Consider the following 22,521-nt stretch of genomic DNA (forward strand, 5'->3'; position numbering starts at 1 on the left):
GGCTGGCTTTTGAGTATGTGCTTTATGCAGAGACCTGGAATCAGAAGTGTCCTTTGGAAGATGACTTTGGCTGCAGGGTAGCTGTGGTGCTCTGCATTTGAAATTAGACCCGGCCTTGAATGGTTCTTTTGTCAACTGCTTGTTCTGTGACCTCGGGCATGTCACTTAACCTCTCAGGCCATTTCCTCTTCATAAAATGAGGGCAGTAATTCTTACTCCATCAGTCACTTCAGCTGATATGGGGATGAAAAAGTGATTTGTGTGAAAGCATTTTAGAAGCTGTAAGATGCTACAAAAATGCAAGTAATTTGTAAGTTGGGATGCAGTGGGTAGAGATTTGAGAGATAACCTGGTAATGATATCTTTACAATAATCATAATGAATTAATGAGAACATGATGAAGGCTGTGTTCATGGAAAAAGACACTAGATTAAAAGTTTTCTGGTAAGAATTTAAAAAGTTCCACTTGGAAATGAGTTAAGCGATGAGGAGAAGGCAGTGGGATGAAAGAGGGTTGAGAATACATACATATCTCCTAACCCCCAGGGCCTTAGAATGTGACCTTATTTGGAAGCAGGGTCATTGCAGATGTAGTTGGTAAAGATGAGGTCATGCTGGAGTCGGGTGCGCCCTGTGCCATGACTGGCATCCGTGTAAGAAGAGAAAAGGTTCATACATACAGGGACATTGCAATGGCAGGGCCTGAAGTCAGCAGCAGCTGCTCGCCAAGGAATTGCTGCCAACTCACCAGAGGTAGGGAGGTGCTGGGAAGTCTTCTCCTCCACAGGTCTAGAGGCAGCCTGGTTCTGCTGACACCTTGAATTTGGACTTGTAGCTCCAAGAACTGTGAGAGAATAATTTTCTGTTTTTTAAGCCACCCAGTTTATGGTCAGTTATGGCATGCCTGGAAGCTGATAGCGGCTCAGGTGAGAATGGAGAGCACAGAGACCAAGATGGTCAGAGCTGTGGATGCAGTGCTCAGGCTTTGAAGAACAGTGTTCAGAGATGGGGTGAAGAAAACAGTGTCAAGCACTGAAAGCCTCTAGATAAGGGAGTGTTCTGTAGCCTCCATAGCTAAGTGGTCATTTCTCTGTAAGTAAAATGAGGGACTTCCACCATAACCATGCAGGCGCCTTCTGTGTTCATGGTTTTATTCCTCCCCACAGTCTAGGCCTCTTAGTTCTGGCCTTTGGTTTAGGTTGTGCTTGGTATGGACTCTCGGTTTCTTTCAGCCCTTGTAAAAGGGGCTCGGTGCATCCAAGCAGGACCAAGGTCTTCAGGTTGAATGGGTCCAATGTGCCAACCACCACCTAAACTCTCACTGCAGAAAACACAATCAAACAGGATGCCTAGGTACATTCTTTTTGGAAGAGAAGGAAACAGATGATATTTGGATGACTGATTCCTTTTGCAAGGACCTTTCAGGAAAACTGGAAATTCCAGACTGGCTTACTGGAGAAAAAAAATCTCTGAAGGTTGGGAAATTGGGGAAAAATGTGCCCAAGAAGCTGAACTTACCTATATTGAGGACATGGTGGGTAGCAAAAGGTCCTGCAGGGTTCATTGCTTTTGTCTCTGATGACTCCAGACAGCTTGGGCATGATGAAAATGAATGTCTTTAATCTGTTATCCTAGAGCCCCTGCATTTGAAGATGAACTTGGGATTAGTGCGTATGTTTAGAAGGTATCTCTCATCTGGGGTCCAGAAATGTTTGTGTGCCCCTCACTTAGTGTTTACTATTTCCACACTCAAAATTCTTCCAGAGATTGGTAGGTATATACTTTTGGGTGGCAGCACGGCCTGCTTGCCCTGGGGTCCAGAGCAGCTGTCCTACCTGTTCCATCCACGGCAGGGGAAGTAAGTAGCCAGGAGCCATTGGTGCAGCTTCCAGTGTCACCACTGGAATGACAGTTGGCTCCCAGTGGGAAAAGAGATAGTGCCAACATGAAGTTGTAGACAGGTTCTTTCCTCCCATTTAGATATGAGTATTTTGTGTTTTCTCTTTTTACCTCCCTCCTATGCCTTACCCAGACAAAGCAAACAACGCATTGAGAGCACCTTAAAATCATTTATTTGCTTAAGCTGTGTGGGCACAGTGATCTCAGATGTCAAACAAAGAGAATCCTCAGTGGTTTGTTCCATTCTTGTGTATGTAGCTTTTAAAATTGGTGGGAACAGAGGAAAATTTTGGACTGACTGCTTAGGATGTGGTCTGGTTCGCCCTCTAATAGTAGGGGAGTCTGCACCAAGTGACTGCGCTTGAACATAATCCAGGCCCCCCAAAAAGAACACTTTAGTCCTCGAGCGGTGCATAGAATAAAAACACGTCAAATCCATGCAGAATTACTGTGTATCAGTTTCTGTGTGTAACTGTAGCTGAAGGAACACTAAATTTGAAACAAGTTGTGATTGCAGTTTTTGGTAATTTAGAATCTAGCAGATAAAAAGTGCCATGTAGCTTCAGTGAAGAGTCGGTGACAGTTAGCCACACCCCGTTTCCCAGTTTTTGTGTTCAGTCCTCCTCTCTTACTTTCAGGTTTTTGTTGTTAATTGGATCTGCTTCCACACTCCTCCCCAAACGCCTTATTGTTCTGAGAGATGGTAATCAGGAATAAAGTCCTTTCTCGTAGTCTGGCTCAGGGACCCCAGTCACCTTCCAGACTGAGAGCCGAGGAGCCTGGCACTTTCCCCAGTGGTTGTTTTTCTTAGTTGTATTGCTGCTTTAATTGGCTACAGTTCTCTTCATCTGTCATGAAAACTCTTAAAACTCATACGAGAGTAATTTTCCCCACCTTCTTTATGGTGGGGTATTTTCTCTCCATGGGGCACGTTGCTGGTGACTGGGCCCGAGCCTGCTGGTAGGCTCGTCTGCTTGCTTTCTTCAGAAAGCAGTCATTGCCGAGTTTCTGCAGGCCGACCCGATTGAGTTACACCCTGAGGAATGTTGAACCTGGTCCTCAGCTGCAGGATGTCTTTCCCAACAGTTCTTGTGCTGCGAGGCCTGCTCTGAGGATTCACATGAGTGTATTGGTTTACAGCAACATTAAAGCTTTCTCCCCACAGTAGACGGGTGAGTTACTTACGGAGTATGAGGTGTGCTCTCACAGGGCCCGGAGCTCAGTGCTGGCTTGTTGGGCAGGCCAGTTCCCTTCTGGCTGGTTTCACATGTATTTATGAGTTACTTTTATACCTAGTCGTCTTGCTTTAGATGTTAAAGAAAAAATTCTTAAAGCAACTGGAGAGAGATTACGTGGTCATGTGCCATAAAAAGTAGAAAACTCTAATAATATAAAATAATCAAACAAGCAAAAAGAGTCAACATTAAATTGGTCTCCACATATCTTATTTGATAGGGCATCAGTAGAGAACAAAACACCATAAGCAGAGAAATGACTTGCTGGTGTTACAGTTTCAGGTGATTTCAGTAATGGTGGATAGGATGACATAGACGAGGAAACAAAATAGGGGGCAGGCGCTGTGTGGGCACATTGCCCTTTAGGCACGAACTTGTGGCAGCTGCAACATCAAAGATGAGGTTCCAACTGAGAGTGTAGGTGAGTGATTTCTTCTGGGTCTGGGCATCATCCCTGTCTCTGTGGGCTGCAGCTGGTCCTTTTGGTTAAGTCTTTTAGACACATAAGATTCTCGAAAGTTGCTTTGATAGAAGAGTAATATACCTCTTATTACTCTGGAGTTAGTATGTATTTGTGTGCATGTTAGCACATCTTTGGGTCTGCAGATTTGTATTTTATTCTTGTTGTTGGAGCTCTGAAATGTTTGTTGGTACAAGCCCTCATCTCAAAGAATTGCTCAGATATCGTTGCTTTCCTCTAACCAGTTAGGGGGTGGTAAGCAGTTGTAAATGGTGGCTTCTGCGAAAGCGTGGTGGAGTGTTTGTGGCTCACAGTGCTGGAAAAACGCTATGTGAATCATCATTTCCTTTTTTTATTACGAGTCTCTGATTATGCTTGAAAATTGTGGCAGACTGATGGGCAGTGGGCCAAATTCGGCCCGCAGTGGTACTTTGCTTGGATAGCACTGTAGGTATTGGTAGGTTGGGACAGGCACTTTCCGGTTTGCCGCAAATGCCACCACCCCTTAATGTTGCAGTCATGCCTTCAGTACCTGCCTGGTGCCCAAGGTCATTTATCTACATGGTACCAAAAGCACATTTTCAGATTCTTTCCCAAATGGAAGCAAATAGTAAGGCAGATTTCTGTTTGATTCAGGTCTCTGTCTCTCCAACTGTCTTCTGACAACAGTGTTAAATGAACAATGAAACACTCAAAATTCTTGAGAGGCATCAAAACTATTAAAAAATAAAATAAGAATATATAAACTGCCTTGTTAGTCTCATATTTGTGACATTGATCTTGTTTTATTTATTGTGGTGACATCGGTTGATAAAATGATATATGTTTCAAGTGTACAATTACACAATGCATCACCTATAGATGGCATTGTGTGTTTACCACCCAAGGTCAAATCTCCCTCCATGCAACACTGATTTTCCTGACTGAGTTCAGTAGAGTGGGAAGCCTGAGTGTTTCGCATTTACCAAGTGAACAATCCTGGTATTGAATGATTCTGGTTTAACCTTTTTCAATCCTACTGGAAACATTTCTGCTCCTAGCTTTTCCTTAATTCCTCCAATGTTGCTAAATTAACACTTGGAAACCCCTGAAAAGTCATCTCTATTTCACATACTTCTCTTATTTGTTTCATCGACAGTGTTGATGGTGAGACAAGCTGAAGTCTGAGCCGGGATGGCATTGAAGTGATTGATTCCTCCGTGTGCTCTGCTCTGTGGTCATGGGCCTTCTGGAAAGGCCATATCGAGTTCGTCCACTGTTGTGAATGAAAATAATCAGTTGGTGAAAGCATAGAATTAGAAACTTCTTGGTATATTTATTTCTGTGTCTCAAGAATTCTGATTTAAAGCAGACTTTATTTCAAGTAATGTGAACAGTAGGTCGTTCAGGAGTCTCGGATGAATCAATGTTTTCTTCCCGTCTCTCCAAGAAAATCTATTTAAAGCAAAGGTCAAATCTGTGCTGGATTTAGAGCCTATTAACTGGAAGTCTGGAGAACAGAGCCTCTTCTCTTTTTTACTCTCCACACAGTTTCACGCACTGGGGACTCTCTGGTCTTCTGCAAATCATCATTTCCCACAAACTTCTGGTGTTTGTAATTTTTCTTTTGTTCTGGAGGGTGGACTCCAGCCTGTACACCCAGTGAATCTGAGCCCTGTGAGTCCTTGGACTGATTAAATTTAGAAATAACTGAAACCTTTAAAAATTGTCTTGGATGAGTTTATTAGGCTTTGAACTGTATCTAAGAAAGATATATGAATGCATATATTAATGTACCTCATTTAATTAACAGGCTCAAAAATCCAACTCCTCACATGCACCCTTTCTTCTTCTCCCCCGACTCCCTCATCCCTCTGGACTTTTCCGTCGCCATGAAGGTTGTTAAGCTGTTGTTAAGTGAACAGCCCCTCCCGTGACCCTCACACTGTTAGCAAACCCTGTACATTCTACTCCTGGAGTCTTCAGTACAGGCTTCACGTATATGGCTGTTGGCAGAGTCTCTGAACTTGTCTCCCAGCTTCCCACTGCTACTGCTTGTAAGCCATCCTTGCATTCAGTAAAGGTTTGAATCTATTCTGTGGGCCAGGTTCTATCTTGAGGCTAAAGAGACAACAGGGAAAGAGTCAGCTACAACATGCCTGCTCCCCAGGAGTTTATAGTCTAGTAGGGAAGGCAGACAGTAAGCGAAATGTAGATGTAAAAGATAGAGAAGGTTGAAGGTGATAAGTGCCCTGAGGGAAGTAAGGCAGGAAAGGGAAATAAGGAGCGTGGGGTGAGTGTGATTTTAAATAGGGTGGCTCAGAAGGAGAAGGTGACATCAAGAAGAGGGGCCGAGCCCCCGGAGATCCGGGAGAGGACTAGTGTTGCAGGAACACCATGGTGTCAACGAGCACGGTGGCAGGAGTGGAGGTCAGAGGGTGCGGGCCCTACTGGCCCGGGGACGGCTCTCGGCTCTTACTTGGACAAAGCACAAAAGCTTTGGAGGGTGAAACAGAGTGATAGGAGTTGCCTTATGTGTGACTAAGTCTCTGTCACGTTTATAATAGAGGACGGGGTTCAGGGAAGGCACACAGTGCAAGGAAGCCAGGTTTTTGAGGACGTCAAAGGCACAAGTGACATTGTTTGCTGATGGATTGATTATGTGGGATGTGCCAAAAAGGAATAAAAGTGACCCCAATATTTTTTGGCTGATACCTGGAAGAAGAGAGGTGTAATGAAGTAAAGGGAGGAAAGCATTCACCATGGTGTCCTGGCTGTTGGCATTTCCTATATTGTTATGTTATGTATTGTACATATAGATTATATTTGTGTAGTATATAAAGAACAGTTTACCGCAGGAAGTGCGAGCTTGGGCAGGAGGACTCTGGAGCTCAGTGTGGATGTGCTGTGTTTTGGATGCCTCCCTGGATGACCAAGTGCGGACACCAACTTAGGCTGTTTGGATGTGTGGGCCTGGACTTGGGGGGAGGGGTCCTAGCTGGAGATAGAAATTTGAGTGTCTGCCATAAGACCAGCTGAAATCCCCAAGGAGATGGCGCATAGGAAAGGTCCTTGGACTGAGACCTGAATCATTTTTCCTACAGGATTCAGAAACTCGGCTTCCTTAATCAAGGATCTTTCCCCCTTGCCCCAAGCCTAGCTTTGCCTTGGTTTTCTAATTGTTCTTCCCACAGGTGCCCCGGCAGGTGAGGACAGGTGTCCAGTGGCAGTTCCTTTGCAGAGCTGTTTGCTGTGCCCAGGCGCCCATCTCCAGTTTTCCTCTGTTACTTCTCTTCAGAGGTTGGCAATTATAAACTATTGTTTTTAGTAGTTTTCTCCTGCTCCTTACCTCTCCCCTGATAGAATCTATTTCTCTTTTATTTACATTATAATTCTTTGTTTCACAGCCCTCTGTATTAGCACTTAATCTGTTTTGTTTTTAGTTTCTGTGTCCCTGCTGGAACCTTACCTCCTCGGAGGCAGGAGGAGGGGGATTTCTGTCTTCACAGCCCCAGAGCCTCGAATGTCACCTACGTGTTACAGCAGAGTGTCTGTTGAATTGAGTTTAATTTCTTAAGGTTTGTAAGAGTGGCTTCTGTTATATACTATATATATAAATTATATTTATATAGTATATAAATAAATATTTTATATATTTTTCACTTCTAAATCGCACACACACACACACACACACACACATGCACGCACTTTTCCCCTCAGACTAACTTCTCATTTGTTCTCTCAGGTACTTAGTACTAGGGCTCGGGAGCCCAAACGTGTATGTATGAAGAAGGAAGTCCTCATAGGCACATGAGAAGTTACTAACTCCATCCAATATGTTATCTTATTCCACATTTTAAACAGTGAAGCTGACACTTTGTATTTCCCTGTAGAAATGCTGGCCATCTGGAAAATTGTGTGTGTGTGTATTAGATTAAAGGTTAAATCTCTGCAGAAAGCAATTTAAGAAACTTCAGGAAATCCTCATTCCTCTGGATACATTTTGGGTTTTAAATCTAGGAATGTGTAGGTTCTCTCAAAATGACTAGTTTCATTTTAGGGGCTGAGCCTTCATCAGCTAGGTGGAAAAAGAGCACCTGGCACGACCCTGTATTAGACACAGCCCACGACAAGCCTGAGAGCCCTTGTGGGAGCCCATGTCTGTGCAAGCTGGGTCCCGTCCCAGGAAAGAACTAGTAAAGAACTAGTGCTCACCGAGATGAGGGTTTCGGCACGGGTCTGCAGGACCAGGGGCGTGGCGGCAATGCTTCAGGCAGGTCTGTGTCCCCAGACCGGGGAGGTATGGCCTGCCCTAGTGATTTTTATTCACAGTGTGAACAGAAAGGGAGGTCAGAGAAACAAAGCACACGTGTCGAGTAACCAGCGACGCGTGGTCTCCCAGTCCTGGAGGGGGCCACGGCTGCAAAGCTCTGCGTGTCCTTGTCAGTGGGGCTGGCCGTGGCTATGTGGGAGCAGGGGCCCAGGATTCTCAGACAGTGTGAGTTTTCAAGAGAAGCTAGGTATCAGAGTTTTCATGTGAAATTATCTGGTTTTTAATTTTGGCTAAAAAAGTTGTTTTTTAAGTGTGGAATAAATAACCTAAAATCAACTTGATCTTTCCTGGCCACTCAAATCTGCTGTTGGAAACTAGTCTAGTTAAGCATAAACTGTCAGACTTCTGTCCATAAGTCAGGCTCAGTCTTTGGGACTGAGGTCCTTCGTGTTCAGTTTCTGATGGACTCCCGCTTTGTGCATCCTACTTGCTTTTCCTGCAGGGCGCTTGTGACATCCGTCTGGTACCTGTTTGTTTAATACTTGTCCCCTCACTAATGTGTGCTCCTGAGAGTGGGCCTTTGGGTTTTTGTACTTGAATATGTCCTCACAGTCCCTGTTCCTCAGTGACTTACTGAATGTGTGAACGATCCACCAAGTTAATATCTCACATAGTTTTAAACTTTTTAATAAAAGGCCATTGTCACAGTGCAAATGCAGGGATCTGCAGAAGGGACTAGCAGAAGCAGAGAGGAGGGGATTCATAGTGCACAGTGAGCAATTGTTCTGGCCAGGTCAGAAGTTCAGGAAGCAGCAAATATTCCCCAGACAAGGGATGGCAAGCATTTTCTCAGCACCTGCTGTATGCTGAGTGATTTGTTTGTTTGCTTTTTTCACCCAGAAGGAGTGGTAAGGAAACTCCCAAGTGGTTTCTTTTTCCATTCTTCCACCAGCACTGATTGAAAGGTTACGTGACCCACAAAGAACAAGTGATGGCTGCCGGATGTTCAGTTGGAGCTTTGCAGACCTTCCAGCAGGCCCAGTGGTCAGAGTGACTTCTGAGTAGCAGATTCCCAAGACAGCAGCACCGGGTGGTCCCAGGATGGAGAGGTTCCCTAATGCCCACCATCCCAGCAGGCCTTCCCTCCACAGTCTTGCAGGGAACAGTAGGTTGTTCTTAAATCAAAGAGCCAACTCTTGCTCCACGAAGTCAAAATTCAGTGTCTTCTGACCCCCAGTCACATGTTACCCACCCCTCCCCCAGTCTTCCTGTATCCTTTCCCAGTGGTTGGCCTGACTTTTCCGCCTGGCTGGAAGCTCACAACTTACTCTCATTCCTCTCTCAGCCTCTGACCATTCACCAAGTGCTGTGTGTACTTTTTCTTAAATGTGCTTCTTGGTTTTGTCTCTTGTATCTCAGTCACAGGTTACACTCTCATCATCTGAGGCCTCCCCGGCTTCCTGTGTCCTTATTCTAATCTATCCTCCATGCTGTTGGTGGGTGGTCTTGCACAGATGAACATCTGGGTGTGGTATTTTTATACACAGAAGCTGGCTTCGCTGGCTTCTGGTAGGGCCTGGGAGGACATGCAAAAGCTTCCTCTTGGCCTGCGGGACTCTCCACCCCAACATTTTTCTACTTTGTGCATGGGGTTCGCCATGCCTCCCAGGTCTCCATTATTCACTGTCTGGACATACCAGACATGAAGTGATCATTNTTAATCTATCCTCCATGCTGTTGGTGGGTGGTCTTGCACAGATGAACATCTGGGTGTGGTATTTTTATACACAGAAGCTGGCTTCGCTGGCTTCTGGTAAGGCCTGGGAGGACATGCAAAAGCTTCCTCTTGGCCTGCGGGACTCTCCACCCCAACATTTTTCTACTTTGTGCATGGGGTTCGCCATGCCTCCCAGGTCTCCATTATTCACTGTCTGGACATACCAGACATGAAGTGATCATTGGCTGTTCTGTTCTGTATGGCACTTTCTTTCTCTCTAGGTCTCTAACTCTAGAAGCTGATGCATGTTAATAGGCCCCTAATGGCTAAAGGTTAATTAAAGGATTTTTTTCTTTTTATTTCCATTTCTGTTCTCTACTACTTTGACTCCTAGCCAGTCTGGGTAGAGAAGAGAATGGTGAAGAGAGCCTCGGTCTTCCCCAGAGCCCACCCTCACCTACCGCTGGTTGGTTATGGGTTCTGTACAGTTTGGGGAGTCTCTGGCCAGGTGCATGTAATAAGGTTTTCCCCTCCATCATCAATATACAGTTTTCTAGTAGAAATGAGTCTTTTTCTATATTTTTACTTATTTGATTTTATTTATTTTCAAAATTATGTAAAATAGAGTATGCCACTGACTTCACCAACTGGAGACTACGTTTGGAAAGTATTCCTAGTTTTAAGTATGGACAGTGTCCCATGGAAACAAGAGGCATTTTCCTTAAAAAGCAGAGGATTTGTATACAGCTGTTCTTTCCTCTTACTTGACTCTCTGGGCCCCCATCACGAGTAGAGGCCCCCCACTCTACTCATTCAAGGAATATTAAAAAGATCCACTGATTGGCTCTTTTTAGATCTGGACCTGTGGTGGCTCAGCTGCAGCCTGGGAGCCTGGGAGTAACAGCCAGTCCCAGCCCTTTGTGTCCAAACTTTGGTGTGAGTAGGTGCTTAATGTGAACCCACGGTCCTATTTTCTTCACGCGGCTCCAGCCTTCACTGCCTGTTTGCACAGCCTGCAGCTGCCACACATGCATTTGGAATTTTTTGTTTAAGATCTGCCTTCAGTATTTCTCTTTCAGAAATTTCTTACCATCTTTCTTGTTTGCACAAGTCTGCACATGATCTGGGCGCATTGAAATTCCTCTCAGAGTCAAGAAGACTTTAGAAGTAGTAAATGCAGTGGCTGTATTATCAAAATATTAAAGAGAAAAGTTTAAATCCTCAAGGTCAGAAAATTAACTACTGAAGATTATGTTTGTTTTCTTACATGGCATCTGTAAGGTTTATTTTAAAAGTTAGCATATGTTTTTTGAGGAATTGGTTTAGTCATATAGCAAATAAGTAGCTCAAGAATTGAAATGATTTCGGGATGCTTATGGTGGCTTCCCATGATGACGTAACAGCTACTAGCATTTATCTTTGTGGAGCAAATGTAGATCTTTAGTTTACAGTTGCTATTTTACCTTTTTGTGTGAGATTCATAGCACCCTGTGTTTTTTCACTAATGTTTACCTGACATACGACTTAATCACATATATAGTTCATTAAAAACTCTGCAGACTTTGTCTAGAAATTATTTTCCACTGTAGTTTCTTTCTAAATTTACCATTGTGTTTGGTTTGGACACTTTATAATTCCTCCAAGAATCAAGAAGACTTTAGAAATAGTACATGTAATGCCTAAATCTTTGATATGTTAATAAGTTTAAAATTGAAATCTCTGAAAATCAGGAAGTTAATTAAGCCAAGGGCGTCATGTTCATCGTAAAATTGTTACTAGTTAATGTGATGATATTAAATGTGGCAGTGATTTGTTGGGTCCCCAAAGTATACAGTGACTTTCAGGGATTCAGTTTGGACGAATGTGTGACAAGCAACTGTTCCATGGGATAACGGAGGGTTGTTCTATACACAGCTGGGTGATGGCTCACTAGTGCTGACTTCACATTCTTCCTGAAGGAGGGTCGAACTTTGAAATCATCCCTTATACTACAGGATTAGCTACTGTAAGAAGAATTCCACAGTCTAAAAAGTTGCAAAAAGGCTTCATAATCAAGGTTCAAATAGCAAATACTTCTTTAGGCATATTAATTTTTTGAGATCTTATTCTTCACAGCTATTCAAGAATTTATTTGCTCAGCATGTAAAATGATTCCTAGCACTAAAATTGAAATCTCGTCTTTTGAAAGAAAATAAATTAAGCATATTAGGTTTGCATTTGATATTCTTTGAGAAGTAAAACAGGTACATATTTTTAAGAGAATTTTTGACCTCAATGATTTAAGCTCTGTCACAATTGTTAGTCAAATTTTTTTTTCCGATGAGTAGTGGTGATGGATCGTTTTTAAACTTTCTAGGCTCTGAAGCCTAAGTGAACAAATAGGTTCTTTTTAATAAATAATACTTATTCATTAGCAGCAGCTGCCTGGTTTCTTTCATTCATCCACTTCCCGAATCTCTTCTCTGGCATTACCTGGGACTCCTTTTCAGGAAAATGGAGATCTTTTAGAGCTGTGAGATGTAAGAAGAAGAAACTGAAAAATAGGGTGTCCCAGCCCCCCTGGAGAGAGATCCTGGGGGCCAGCCTCTGTCAGCAGGTGTGACTGCCCTGCACTAAAATGCCCCCTGTCCCATTTGAATTATTCCACTTCACTTAGTTGTATGTCTTGAAATCCCAACAAACAGAAATTCAAATTAACTTTATTAAGCATTAAAAGCATTTCCAAAGCATTTGAAAATGCAAATTAGAACTACTAAATCTAACAGTACAGATCTGTAAGAATGGCTAAAATATAAAATACTGATGATACAAGTGTTGGCAAGGACAGGAAGGGCTAGAACTCTCTGACAGGACTGGTGAGAACAAGGCGTGATGCACCCACTTTGGAAAATAGTCTCACAGTTTGTATACGGTTAAGCATATACTTGCTCTGTGTATATCAGAGTAGATGATATGACAGATTGGAAATTGAAATATTTGGGGGGAAGTAGAGACAGCCAGGTCAGAGAAATGCCTGATGGAAGTAGAGTTTTAATTTTATGTATCTACCCAAGAGAAATAAAAATGAATGTCCACACAAAGACTAGGGTACAGATATTTACAGTAGAATTACTCACAGTATCCTAAAACTGGAGTCAAGACAAATGTGTACTAACAGGTGAATGGATAAGCAAATTGTGGTGTGTTCGAAGATTGGAATACCACTCAGAAACCAAAAGGAATAAACCATTGATGTATGCAGTGGCACTGAAAAAGTCTCAAAGTGTTAGTCTGAATGAATAGGCCACACAGAAAGGACTATAAATGTACTTCTTTTGTATGGCATTCTAGAAAGGACAAAGCTGGAGTGACAGAAGTAGACAGTGATTGTGACGGGGTGGGGATTGCCTACANGTAGAGTTTTAATTTTATGTATCTACCCAAGAGAAATAAAAATGAATGTCCACGCAAAGACTAGGGTACAGATATTTATAGTAGAATTACTCACAGTATCCTAAAACTGGAATCAAGATAAATGTGTACTAACAGGTGAATGGATAAGCAAATTGTGGTGTGTTCGAAGATTGGAATACCACTCAGAAACCAAAAGGAATAAACCATTGATGTATGCAGTGGCACTGAAAAAGTCTCAAAGTGTTAGTCTGAATGAATAGGCCACACAGAAAGGACTATAAATGTACTTCTTTTGTATGGCATTCTAGAAAGGACAAAGCTGGAGTGACAGAAGTAGACAGTGATTGTGACGGGGTGGGGATTGCCTACAGCATGGCAGGAGGGAAAGCTTTTGGGTGACGGAAGTGTTTGGGGTCTTGCATATGGAAGAGATTGCATGACTGTGTACCTTTGGAAAAACTCACTGAATCGTATGCCTAAAGTGTCTCAACTTTATGTGAATTATAATTTAGAAGCTGATTAACCAAAACCAAAAAGAAACAAAACTCCTGTAGAAAGCTTACATGCTGGTGTGAATTCAGTAAATTGGGGATTGTTTCACCGTGAGAAGATGAGATTTTTTAATTGGAAATTGAAATATTGGGGGGCAAGTGGAGATAGCCAGGTCAGAGAAATGCCTGGTGGAGGTGGAGGTGAAAGGTGACCTGAGGGAGCCAGGCAGGTGCCTACATGCTTGTGAGCAAGAGGCCACGTTGTCTTTTGAGAATGGCTGCTTAATGCCTGTGAGAGATCAAGTCATCTGCCTGGAAATTATTAGTATTATAGGAAATCCTTGAAATGTTGCACATTTTACAGAGATGTCTCTGGTCTACTAATGAACTCTAAATTTAGAGATATCTGTAGATATCTAATGATCTTTTTTCTGACGTTACCTGGGACTCCTGAATCTGTAGATCTCTCTAAATCAGCAAATCAGCATCCAGGGCAGAAGGCCACTGGCTTTGCTGGCGTCAGCAGCTGGCGGTAGAGACCATGTGCAACAGTTACGGATCTTGATTTTAGCCCCGACCTTTGTTATTAGCCTATAATGGTTTTGCTGGATTTGTTCTTTGTCTTAAGTTTCACAAACAGTTATACCCATTAAGATTCATAGATGCAAAAGTTTTGAGAATCTTGATGTTGTCAAGATAGGAATCTTATTATACTGGAAATGAAAATGGTAGGGGGAAAATGAAAGAGGTGGGAATATGGTGAATGCAGCTGTACCTGGTATGAGGTGCTGGGCAATGGGAATGATCTGAAGAACCCTGGGAGAGAGCGGTGGTGAGAAAGGATGCATCAGGAAAGTAGACAAGTGGAATGGGAAAAACACAACCACTCTAAACCCGGGGTCTTGGGGATGAGCAATACCACTAGATACTCTCTAGCCCAAGGTTAATTCAGGAGAAGGGCGTTTACTCTTCAACTTGAAGGCTAAGCATGATTTGGTTCAATTGCTGCTCCTGAAACTTGAACCATCCTGGTTTTCGGCATCATCAGCTCTGAGCCCATTGGAATTTGCAGAACATCAAAGTGAGGGCCCAGGCAGCTGCTGCTACCATGGCGTCTAAGAAATTCCTTATGACGCTGCCAAGCTCACGGAGAGGGAGAGGATTACCTGCCTTAGCGAATTTCAGTGGTGCTGCAACTATGTAATTTCGAGGAAAGATTCCTGCTGTTTGCATATTGATGGAAATGCATTCATGTTCCAGACACTGTCGTTTTTCCTGGTTTGTTTATTAAACCTGAAATGTGGTGAACAGAACCAACCACCTTTCAGATCCCATCTGCTTATGAGTTGGGCAGGTTGCACTTCACCTTTACTTCAGGGCCCAACCTGTGAACCTCAATCAGCAGAGGGACAACCATTTCCTGAGATCACAGGATAGCACTGTGTATGATGTTTAGATCACTGTATTTTAAAAATGGAAAGTGGAAAAGCAAGCGCCAACCTTAATGATAAGAAATGTGGGTTCACAATACAGTGCAAGTGGGAAAAAGGCGAGCTGTTGGCATGGCTAAGGGGTCAGCCCATAGACGCAGGCACTCACTTTGGCGCTAAATTGTGTGTGTGTTTTTAATTGTGAAGGAAAGTAAAATTGTTGAGCATGCATGGAAAGCTGGAAATATATATTTTAATATTATGCCTAAAAGGCAAATTTTAATGAAAGATTTTGGACTGTTTCATATCTTCTGGGAATGAAACTCCCAGCCCCAACTCCCCGTGCCCCTCGTAACAGCTAAGTCCATTGTAACTTGTAGTAATTGGTTTTTTATTAAAATAAGAGACTGCAGTATAATTTTAGCGACTAAGCTAAATAGGCATTAACAAGCTCTGGGATCCAACCGCAATTTGTAACATCGTCCCTTTGGGAAAATGGATTCTAAGTGCCCAATAACTAACTTACAAATAGACTTTTGAATCATAGTCCATTTGAGAATAAGGAACTGTTTGTGATAGTAATACCTTCAATTGGCCTGCCGGAGAACTGCACAGAAGGGACCTATATTCTGCCGCACGTGTGTGGTGAGCCCAGCTAGTCTGGGTTTGATCAAAGATTATTGCTGAGTGGGCATTGAAAGCATAGGAATTAAAGTCAAAGTAGAGGCTGGAGACGAGGCGTTGGAAGGATGGCTCGGGAGGGGGTTTAGCAGGAGGAAAGGGTGTCAATTTCAAAGACCACGGTGTGATTCTGAGCAGCTAGAGAGGGAAGAACAAGGTGGAAAGTAGGCGAGAAGGGAGATTAGGAGCAGGAAAAGTTGAAAACAAAAAGGGCAGGAGACAAGGAGTAGGAAAGACCAAGATCTGAATATTTATAAGGAAATTGTAATGCAAGGTGTACCAGGAGATCGAATACCTACTTCCAACATCCATAAACGAAGTCTTAGAAATAATACCATACATGTTTAAAATAATTTAGACATGTCACTTCATTGTGAAGTCAACTTATTAGTTGCGCACCTACTATGGGTTAGCATGACTACAGGCCAGGGGAATTTCTGCCTTCATGGAATTTACAATTTAGTGTTAATAGCCAACCACTAAAATGAGCCAAAGCAGGCTAGAGTATGATGGTGGTGATATCTAGGATCCACCCATTAGCAGAATGTTATGTTTTCATTATTTTATTCGTAATTGTGTGCATTGTAATATTTAGGGGGGCAGATAACACAGAACATGTATTAGAATATTTATTTATGTATTTATTTATTTATGTCACCACGGGAGCCCAGGAGGTACTCTGATAACTGATAACTGTCTGGGTTGGCTGACTATAATGGGTTCGACTCACATCCTCATGTGTCTGGAGTGGGAGATATAAGTAGAGTGGAGAAAGGAAGAGAGGGACGCTCTCCTGTCTTTCTTAAAGGGCAATAATTGGAGTGTGGGGGCTCCACCCTCATGAAGCAGTCACCTCCCAGAGACACCCAGCTCCAAATATTCTCACACTGGGGTTTGGGCTTTCAGTATGAACTTTGGAAGGAATATAAACATTCAATACATAGCATTTTTAGTGGTTCACCTTCAAAGCAGTTCAGCTTGGTGTCATCCGTTTCCCAGGTCATGGCAGGCTGTGGCATAGGAAGAGGTTCTCAGGCAGAGATCTTCTCTGCAGGGTACGCCTGCCAGGAGTCAACGTGCGCTGGACATGTATCCCCTCTCTCCCCACCTGCCGCTGTTAAAACTCCTGCTTCCTTTCAGGTCCCTCCTGTACAATTATTCTGGGGGAGGGGAAGATGGCGAATGTCACAGGAACATCACTTTGTTGCCACATTTCTGCCGTTTGTGTTCCCAGTGCTCAGACTCATTCTGGTGGCACCCTCCCTGCTCATGACCTGGGCCTTACACACCAGCTGCCAAAACTGGGGACCTCCCTGCTCCTCCTCCAAGGGGGGGAGAGGCACCATCCGTGTCCAGTGTGTCCTCGTGCATGCCCCAGAAACAACCCGAGTAGAGAAAGTACCCTTCATAATATTACTGTCTCTGCATAGCTCCGTAGGTACTATGCCCCCTTTTAAACAAAGTCACAGGCAGTGACCACCACATCTCAGATTTGTGTTCTTCAGCCTTTTCCTTCAAAAGTAGATGGGGAGGCTGGTAGGAGTGAAGTCACTGGACTCGCCTCTGCCCCTGAGACAGCACTGACATACCATCCAAGGACCAAAACTGTGTCCCTTGACTCATCCCAAGTTCCCAGGAGGATCTTCTTTCTGCCACACATTGACCCCTGGCAGGCACACCCTCCAGAATTGCCCAGACCTCTCTGAGTCCCTTGGTGGACACAGCCTGGCTGCCGAGCTGGGACTCCCCTGAGTGGGTGGAGTTTCTTCTCTCCACACAAATTTTAAAGGTCAGGCTGTTGGCACAGGTAAGGTTAACATAGATGTTTTGCTCGAGATTCAGAATTACTCAATTAAGAATAAGAAGTATAAAGTTTTCTGTATTTTATTTTAGTAAAAGTCAACTTTTATTCTCAGAACACTATTCTATCAATTATTCCATTATACCATCAACAAATGAGGCTTTGTCGATGATGTACTCTTGATACAGGAAACCCTTAATGAATAAGTAGCAGTGGAGGAAGACTGAGCTGTTGAGTAGCCACTGTGTGCCAAGCCCAGTTCACTAGAGAAGGGCTATCGAATAAATTTTCCTAGCTCCACTTTTTGTGTGAGAAAATCATCATTTAAAGAGGTTAGATGTGTTGCCCAAGGTCACAGAGGTAATAAGTGGAGAGTCGGGACTGGACCCCAGTCTCTCTGACCACAGAACAGCGGCTCCAGATGCAGCCGTGCCTTGTGTGCACCTTCCCGATGTTGCCAAGTGTCTCTTGCTGAGCATGGAAACTGAGCGGAAAGACAATACAGTCTGTTTCTTACTTTGTGATGGTAGCTGATCCTCAGTTTAATAAGGGGTGGAAGGATTCCTGTTCATTCAGCTTATTTCTTTGACTGTAATTTATGTTATTATATGATAAATTACATGTATATGTAACTTAGTAGTCAAAAGATAGTTGTCCAGACAAAACAATTTCAGCAGACTGTGTGCTTCTCTGATTAACTTAAACCAGATTTTTTATTATAAGCCAAAAATTGCATTCTTATATTTGAACCAGATATCCTATTCATAGTCATAAATTCACTGGGAAGATCAGAACATCATTTTTAAAAAATCTTAAGAATGATTCTATGCTTTAATTTCATCTGATAATAGATGTCACACCAAGGTACCTTTTTAGGCTGGTAGTAATGTGTTAAAAGTTATTGGTAGTTTAATTTGATTAGATACTTTCTGTAATGTGAAAAAATAATCTGTTTTTCACTTCCTCTGATGATCCAAAAAAGAAATGGTTTAGTCTGAAGATCTCAGCAGATTTTATAAATTAATCTTTCACATTATTTTTATATACACTAATATCTCTTGGATGGTTTAAAGATTGCCTTGTGCAAACTGAGAAACATGTGCCATTTAAACCAGCAATGTTTATTTTCCCCAAAGCACATCTTTTATACGGCGTTTCTGGGGGCACCAAGAAGAATATGCATGCATTACACTAGTATAAAGGAGGGAAGAGCGAGATCATTGTAAAGACCTTCACAATTAAAGTTCCAATAGAACAGAGTTGGATGCTCTGTATCAGCTGCAGCTGCAGCTGGGATGGCTATTATGAATGTCAGATGCAACTGTCACGATGTGGAGGTTTCCTTTAATGAAACAGACCTAGCAAGCAGTCCAATGACATTTTAATAATAAATATACCAAGTTGAAGTCTGTTTACATTAAATATATTACATATATTGCATTACATATATTTCACATTAGAATGGGCATGTTCTCAGTTCCAGGAACTTACTTTTGATTTCTGTTTTGGTTTTGATATATTAAAACCAAACACACAAAAGCGTGACTACTCCCCCAACTTTGTTTCAGGCAACGAGGGCAGCCATCACTCAGCACTGCACAGACCTGGGAAATCTGTTGGGGAAGGAGAACGACTTGGCTCTCATCATCGACGGCCACACCCTCAAGTACGCGCTGTCCTTTGAAGTGAGAAGGAGCTTCCTAGACTTGGCGCTCTCGTGCAAAGCGGTCATATGCTGCAGGTAGGCCTGCGCTGGCTGTGTGAGACTCATATTCTGACATGTCTGTGTCCCGTGTTTGTAGAAAAGAGATGGAGGCACGGGAATTCTACGGGTACAAATGGATAAAGAAGGCAAAACAAAAAATAAGAATTTAACTGTCCATTCACAGATTCTGTGGGAGGCAGTTGGTGGTGTTCACATTTCGGTTTTGTTTGTTGTCTTCTGAGACGGCGAAAGAAGAACCAGAGCCTCCAATCATACACACACTGGGGAATAAACTGGAAAAATGGCCTCAGGCTGGTGTGGAAAGGTAGATGGATCCTACAATCTACTTGGTTCTTGGTTCTTGGTTCTGGATGGCTGAGCTCCACTCCCAAGACCTGTGGGATTTTGGTGCCTTTCTTTCTGACGTGCAGTGGGTATTTCTTTTCAGTCAACAAGAAGCGTTGGTTGGGCCCCTGCTATGGCAGTTATGTGTTCCAATCCAATCAGAAGGCTTTGTTGGCTTTTCATGAAATCAGGAAGGTTTTTAGGGTGGGCCTTGTCACATCCTGTTGACTCCTGGCTATATGAGGTACAGTCATGATAGAGATTTGAAAGTCAGGCAGAATTAGAAAGAAACTACTAAAGAGTTGGCTGGCACCACCCTGGAGTTTCAGTAAACAACTTGAAAGGTGAGAGGAGAGCTTTTGGTTTCTGAAAGCACTATGCTTAAACAGTACCTGGTATGGGGTTAAATGCTCTCTGAAAGTGGTTGGGTTAATAATCTCATTTGTGCATGCTCTTATATGTCATGTTTATATACTTTTTATACTCTATTAGACATTGTTTTCTATGATATTTTCTCAGAAGCTGGTTATCAGAACGCTTTTAACTTCCTCACTGCATTAACACTTTAAGAACGCATCGTGAGGGTTCAGGCAAGGTCACTTTAGAATAACCAGTGGTCACATTGACAAGAGGGCCTCCCTGTTTCTGCCTTAGAAACAGCTCTAACGGCATCACCTGCTGTGCCTTCTTTTCCCTCTGCCCTTGCTTCTCATGACACTGCCCGTTTGGGATCCCAGCAGTTGGAGGGAAAGCCCACCACCTGGACCTGGGTTCAGGACGGTTGTAGGTCTCCTCGAGGACCCCCGCCCACCACTGGTTCCTACATGAGACCGAAGAACTTGTTTTCATTTCCTTACAAAGACACCCTCCACCCAGAACGCTAAACTGTCTGTTCACATAATGATAGTTTTCTGTCAGTTTATTCTGCTGTCCCCATCTCTTTTCTTAATTTGGAACATGCCCCCCAAAGGCCCAGGAAGCTGGAGTGGTCGACTCTGGGAGCCGACTCCAGGATGGAAAGGCGTGTTGCTTTTGTGCCCGTGGCTGTAGAATATGCGGGGGGCAAGGAACGAACTCAGATGTTTCTGAGACAATGAATGAGAACTCTGTGTTCCCTTTAAGTCAGGCATGTGTGCCGCTCCGAGGGCCCCAGGACAGTGGGGACTCACCAGAGCATCTGGAAATGAAATGCCATGCTCCTGGTTTTATGATGGCCTCCCTCCCTCTTTTTAAACAACTTGAGATACAATTCACATACTATACAATTCACCCCAAGTGTATTGTTCAATAGCATTTAATATATTCACAGGGTTTTGTAACCATCACTGCAACCAATTTTGGAATATTTCAATCATCCCAAGAAAAAAACCCTCTTATCCATTATTGGTTAATCCTCATACTCCTCCACCCTCCAACCCGGTCCCCCAACAACTAAACAACCGCTAATCTGCTTTAGCCTCTCTATAGATTTACCTATTTATGACTTTGTATAAGTGCAATCATGTAAGATGTGATCTTTTCTGATTGATGTCATTAACTTAGCATAATATTTTCAAAGTTCATTCAGGTTGTGGGATGTACCAGCACTTCATTCCTTTTTACACTCAATGATACTCCATTGCATGGATCTACCACATGTTATTTATCCATTTTGATTAACCTTTGGGTTGTTTATGCTTTTGACTGTTACATGTTGCTATGAAAATTCATTACAGGTTTTTGTGTGGACATATGTTTTTTTTCTCTTGGGTAGATACCTCGGAGAGGAAATGCTGGGTCGGGTTGTAACCCTGTGTTTAACCATTTGAGAAACTGTCATCTTGGTTCCCAAAGTGGCTGCACTTCTCATGTCCCCACCAGCCGTGTGTTCCAGTTTATCTTCATCCGGCTAACACTTGTTAAAATCCATCTCTTTAATTGATGAGCCCAGTGGATGAGAAGTGGAAGTTCACTGTGGTTTTGATTTGCATTTCCCTGACGGTTAATGATGTTGAGCATCTTTTCCTATGCTTAGTAGCCATTTTCCTTCTTTGGAGAAATTTGCATCCTTTGTACATTTCAAAACTCAGTTTATTTTTTTAATGATTGAGTTGTAAGAGCCCCCTACATACTCTGGATCCAAGTATCTAATCACAGATATGATTTACAAATATTTCCTCCCATTCCATAGGTTGCGTTTTTGCTTTATTGATTGTAATATTTGCAACAGAAAATACCTTAATTTTGAAATCCGTTTAATCAGTTTTGTCTTTTGTCCCTGTGTCATGTGTAACAAGGTCTCTCGTATGAGCAGCTGACACTGTGCTTTCTTCCCATGATTCCCTCTGGGCAGGTTAGATCAGGGACAAGCAAATGGCAGGAAAAGCAGAAAGAGTGGAGGGAGGTGCTTTTTCCTCATCGTTTCCTCTTCGTGTCTACGCTGTGAAGTTATAGGTGGTACCTGATTTACGTGTAGTCCTCAGCACTCGAGGTTGTTACTGTCCCACCGAGAGCCAGGAGTTGTGTCCCTCCCAGAGCCAGGAGTCACTTTCCTGCCAATTGCCACGTTGGCAAAGGGGCCTCACCCCGACTTGTCGGTGGGCAGAAACAAGCGGCAGCAGCAACAACAAGAAACAACACAGAAAAGTCTGGTAAACTGTAAATCAGAACAAATGTGCTCTAACCTCAAGGTTTTTCAAAGGGAAATCAAAATGAGTCCTCCTGGACTCCCAGGGGAGAGGCAGGAATGCCTTCCAGGCTCTGCGTTTGCTTTTCTTGCCAGGTGCTTGATACTAAAGAAAAACACCTTTGCCTTCTTCCTCCGGCTGCTCCGAGTGTGGTGTGTGTCACATACAGCTGTACACTTGGAGCCTTCACAGGAAGGGCTTCCAACTGGAGTTGGCACAGAAAGAGGAAATTTCAAATTAAATACTGTTACTGTCTACAAAATAGAAGCACTAATTGAGAAAAGGAATCTAGGATGGCGCACTTTGCCGCTCCAGGAGACATTTCTTGGCTGCCCTCACACTTAAAATTGAAAAAAAAATCAACACACACTTAAAAAAAAAGCATGCGTACACTTCAGATGTGCTTACTATTCATTGAGAATTTAAACTTAAGTTAAAGTTAATAT

The 22,521-nt window shown here is 43.0% G+C and overlaps 1 protein-coding gene across 3 annotated transcripts in view; it reads left to right on the plus strand.

Moving 5' to 3' along the window:
• The window catches only part of ATP8A2 (ATPase phospholipid transporting 8A2), a 562,260-nt gene that overhangs the window by 266,494 nt on the left and 273,245 nt on the right, over positions 1-22,521 (plus strand). For all 3 annotated transcript variants that reach the window (XM_037058854.1, XM_037058855.1, XM_037058856.1), the window contains one exon: positions 18,928-19,100. In XM_037058854.1, coding sequence (XP_036914749.1) covers positions 18,928-19,100 — 173 coding nt within the window. The remainder of the gene's footprint in view (positions 1-18,927; positions 19,101-22,521) is intronic.

This window comes from Sturnira hondurensis, unplaced genomic scaffold (genome assembly GCF_014824575.4).
Source record: "Sturnira hondurensis isolate 20B ecotype Veracruz unplaced genomic scaffold, ASM1482457v3 Scaffold0010428, whole genome shotgun sequence".
Lineage (NCBI taxonomy): Eukaryota > Metazoa > Chordata > Mammalia > Chiroptera > Phyllostomidae > Sturnira > Sturnira hondurensis.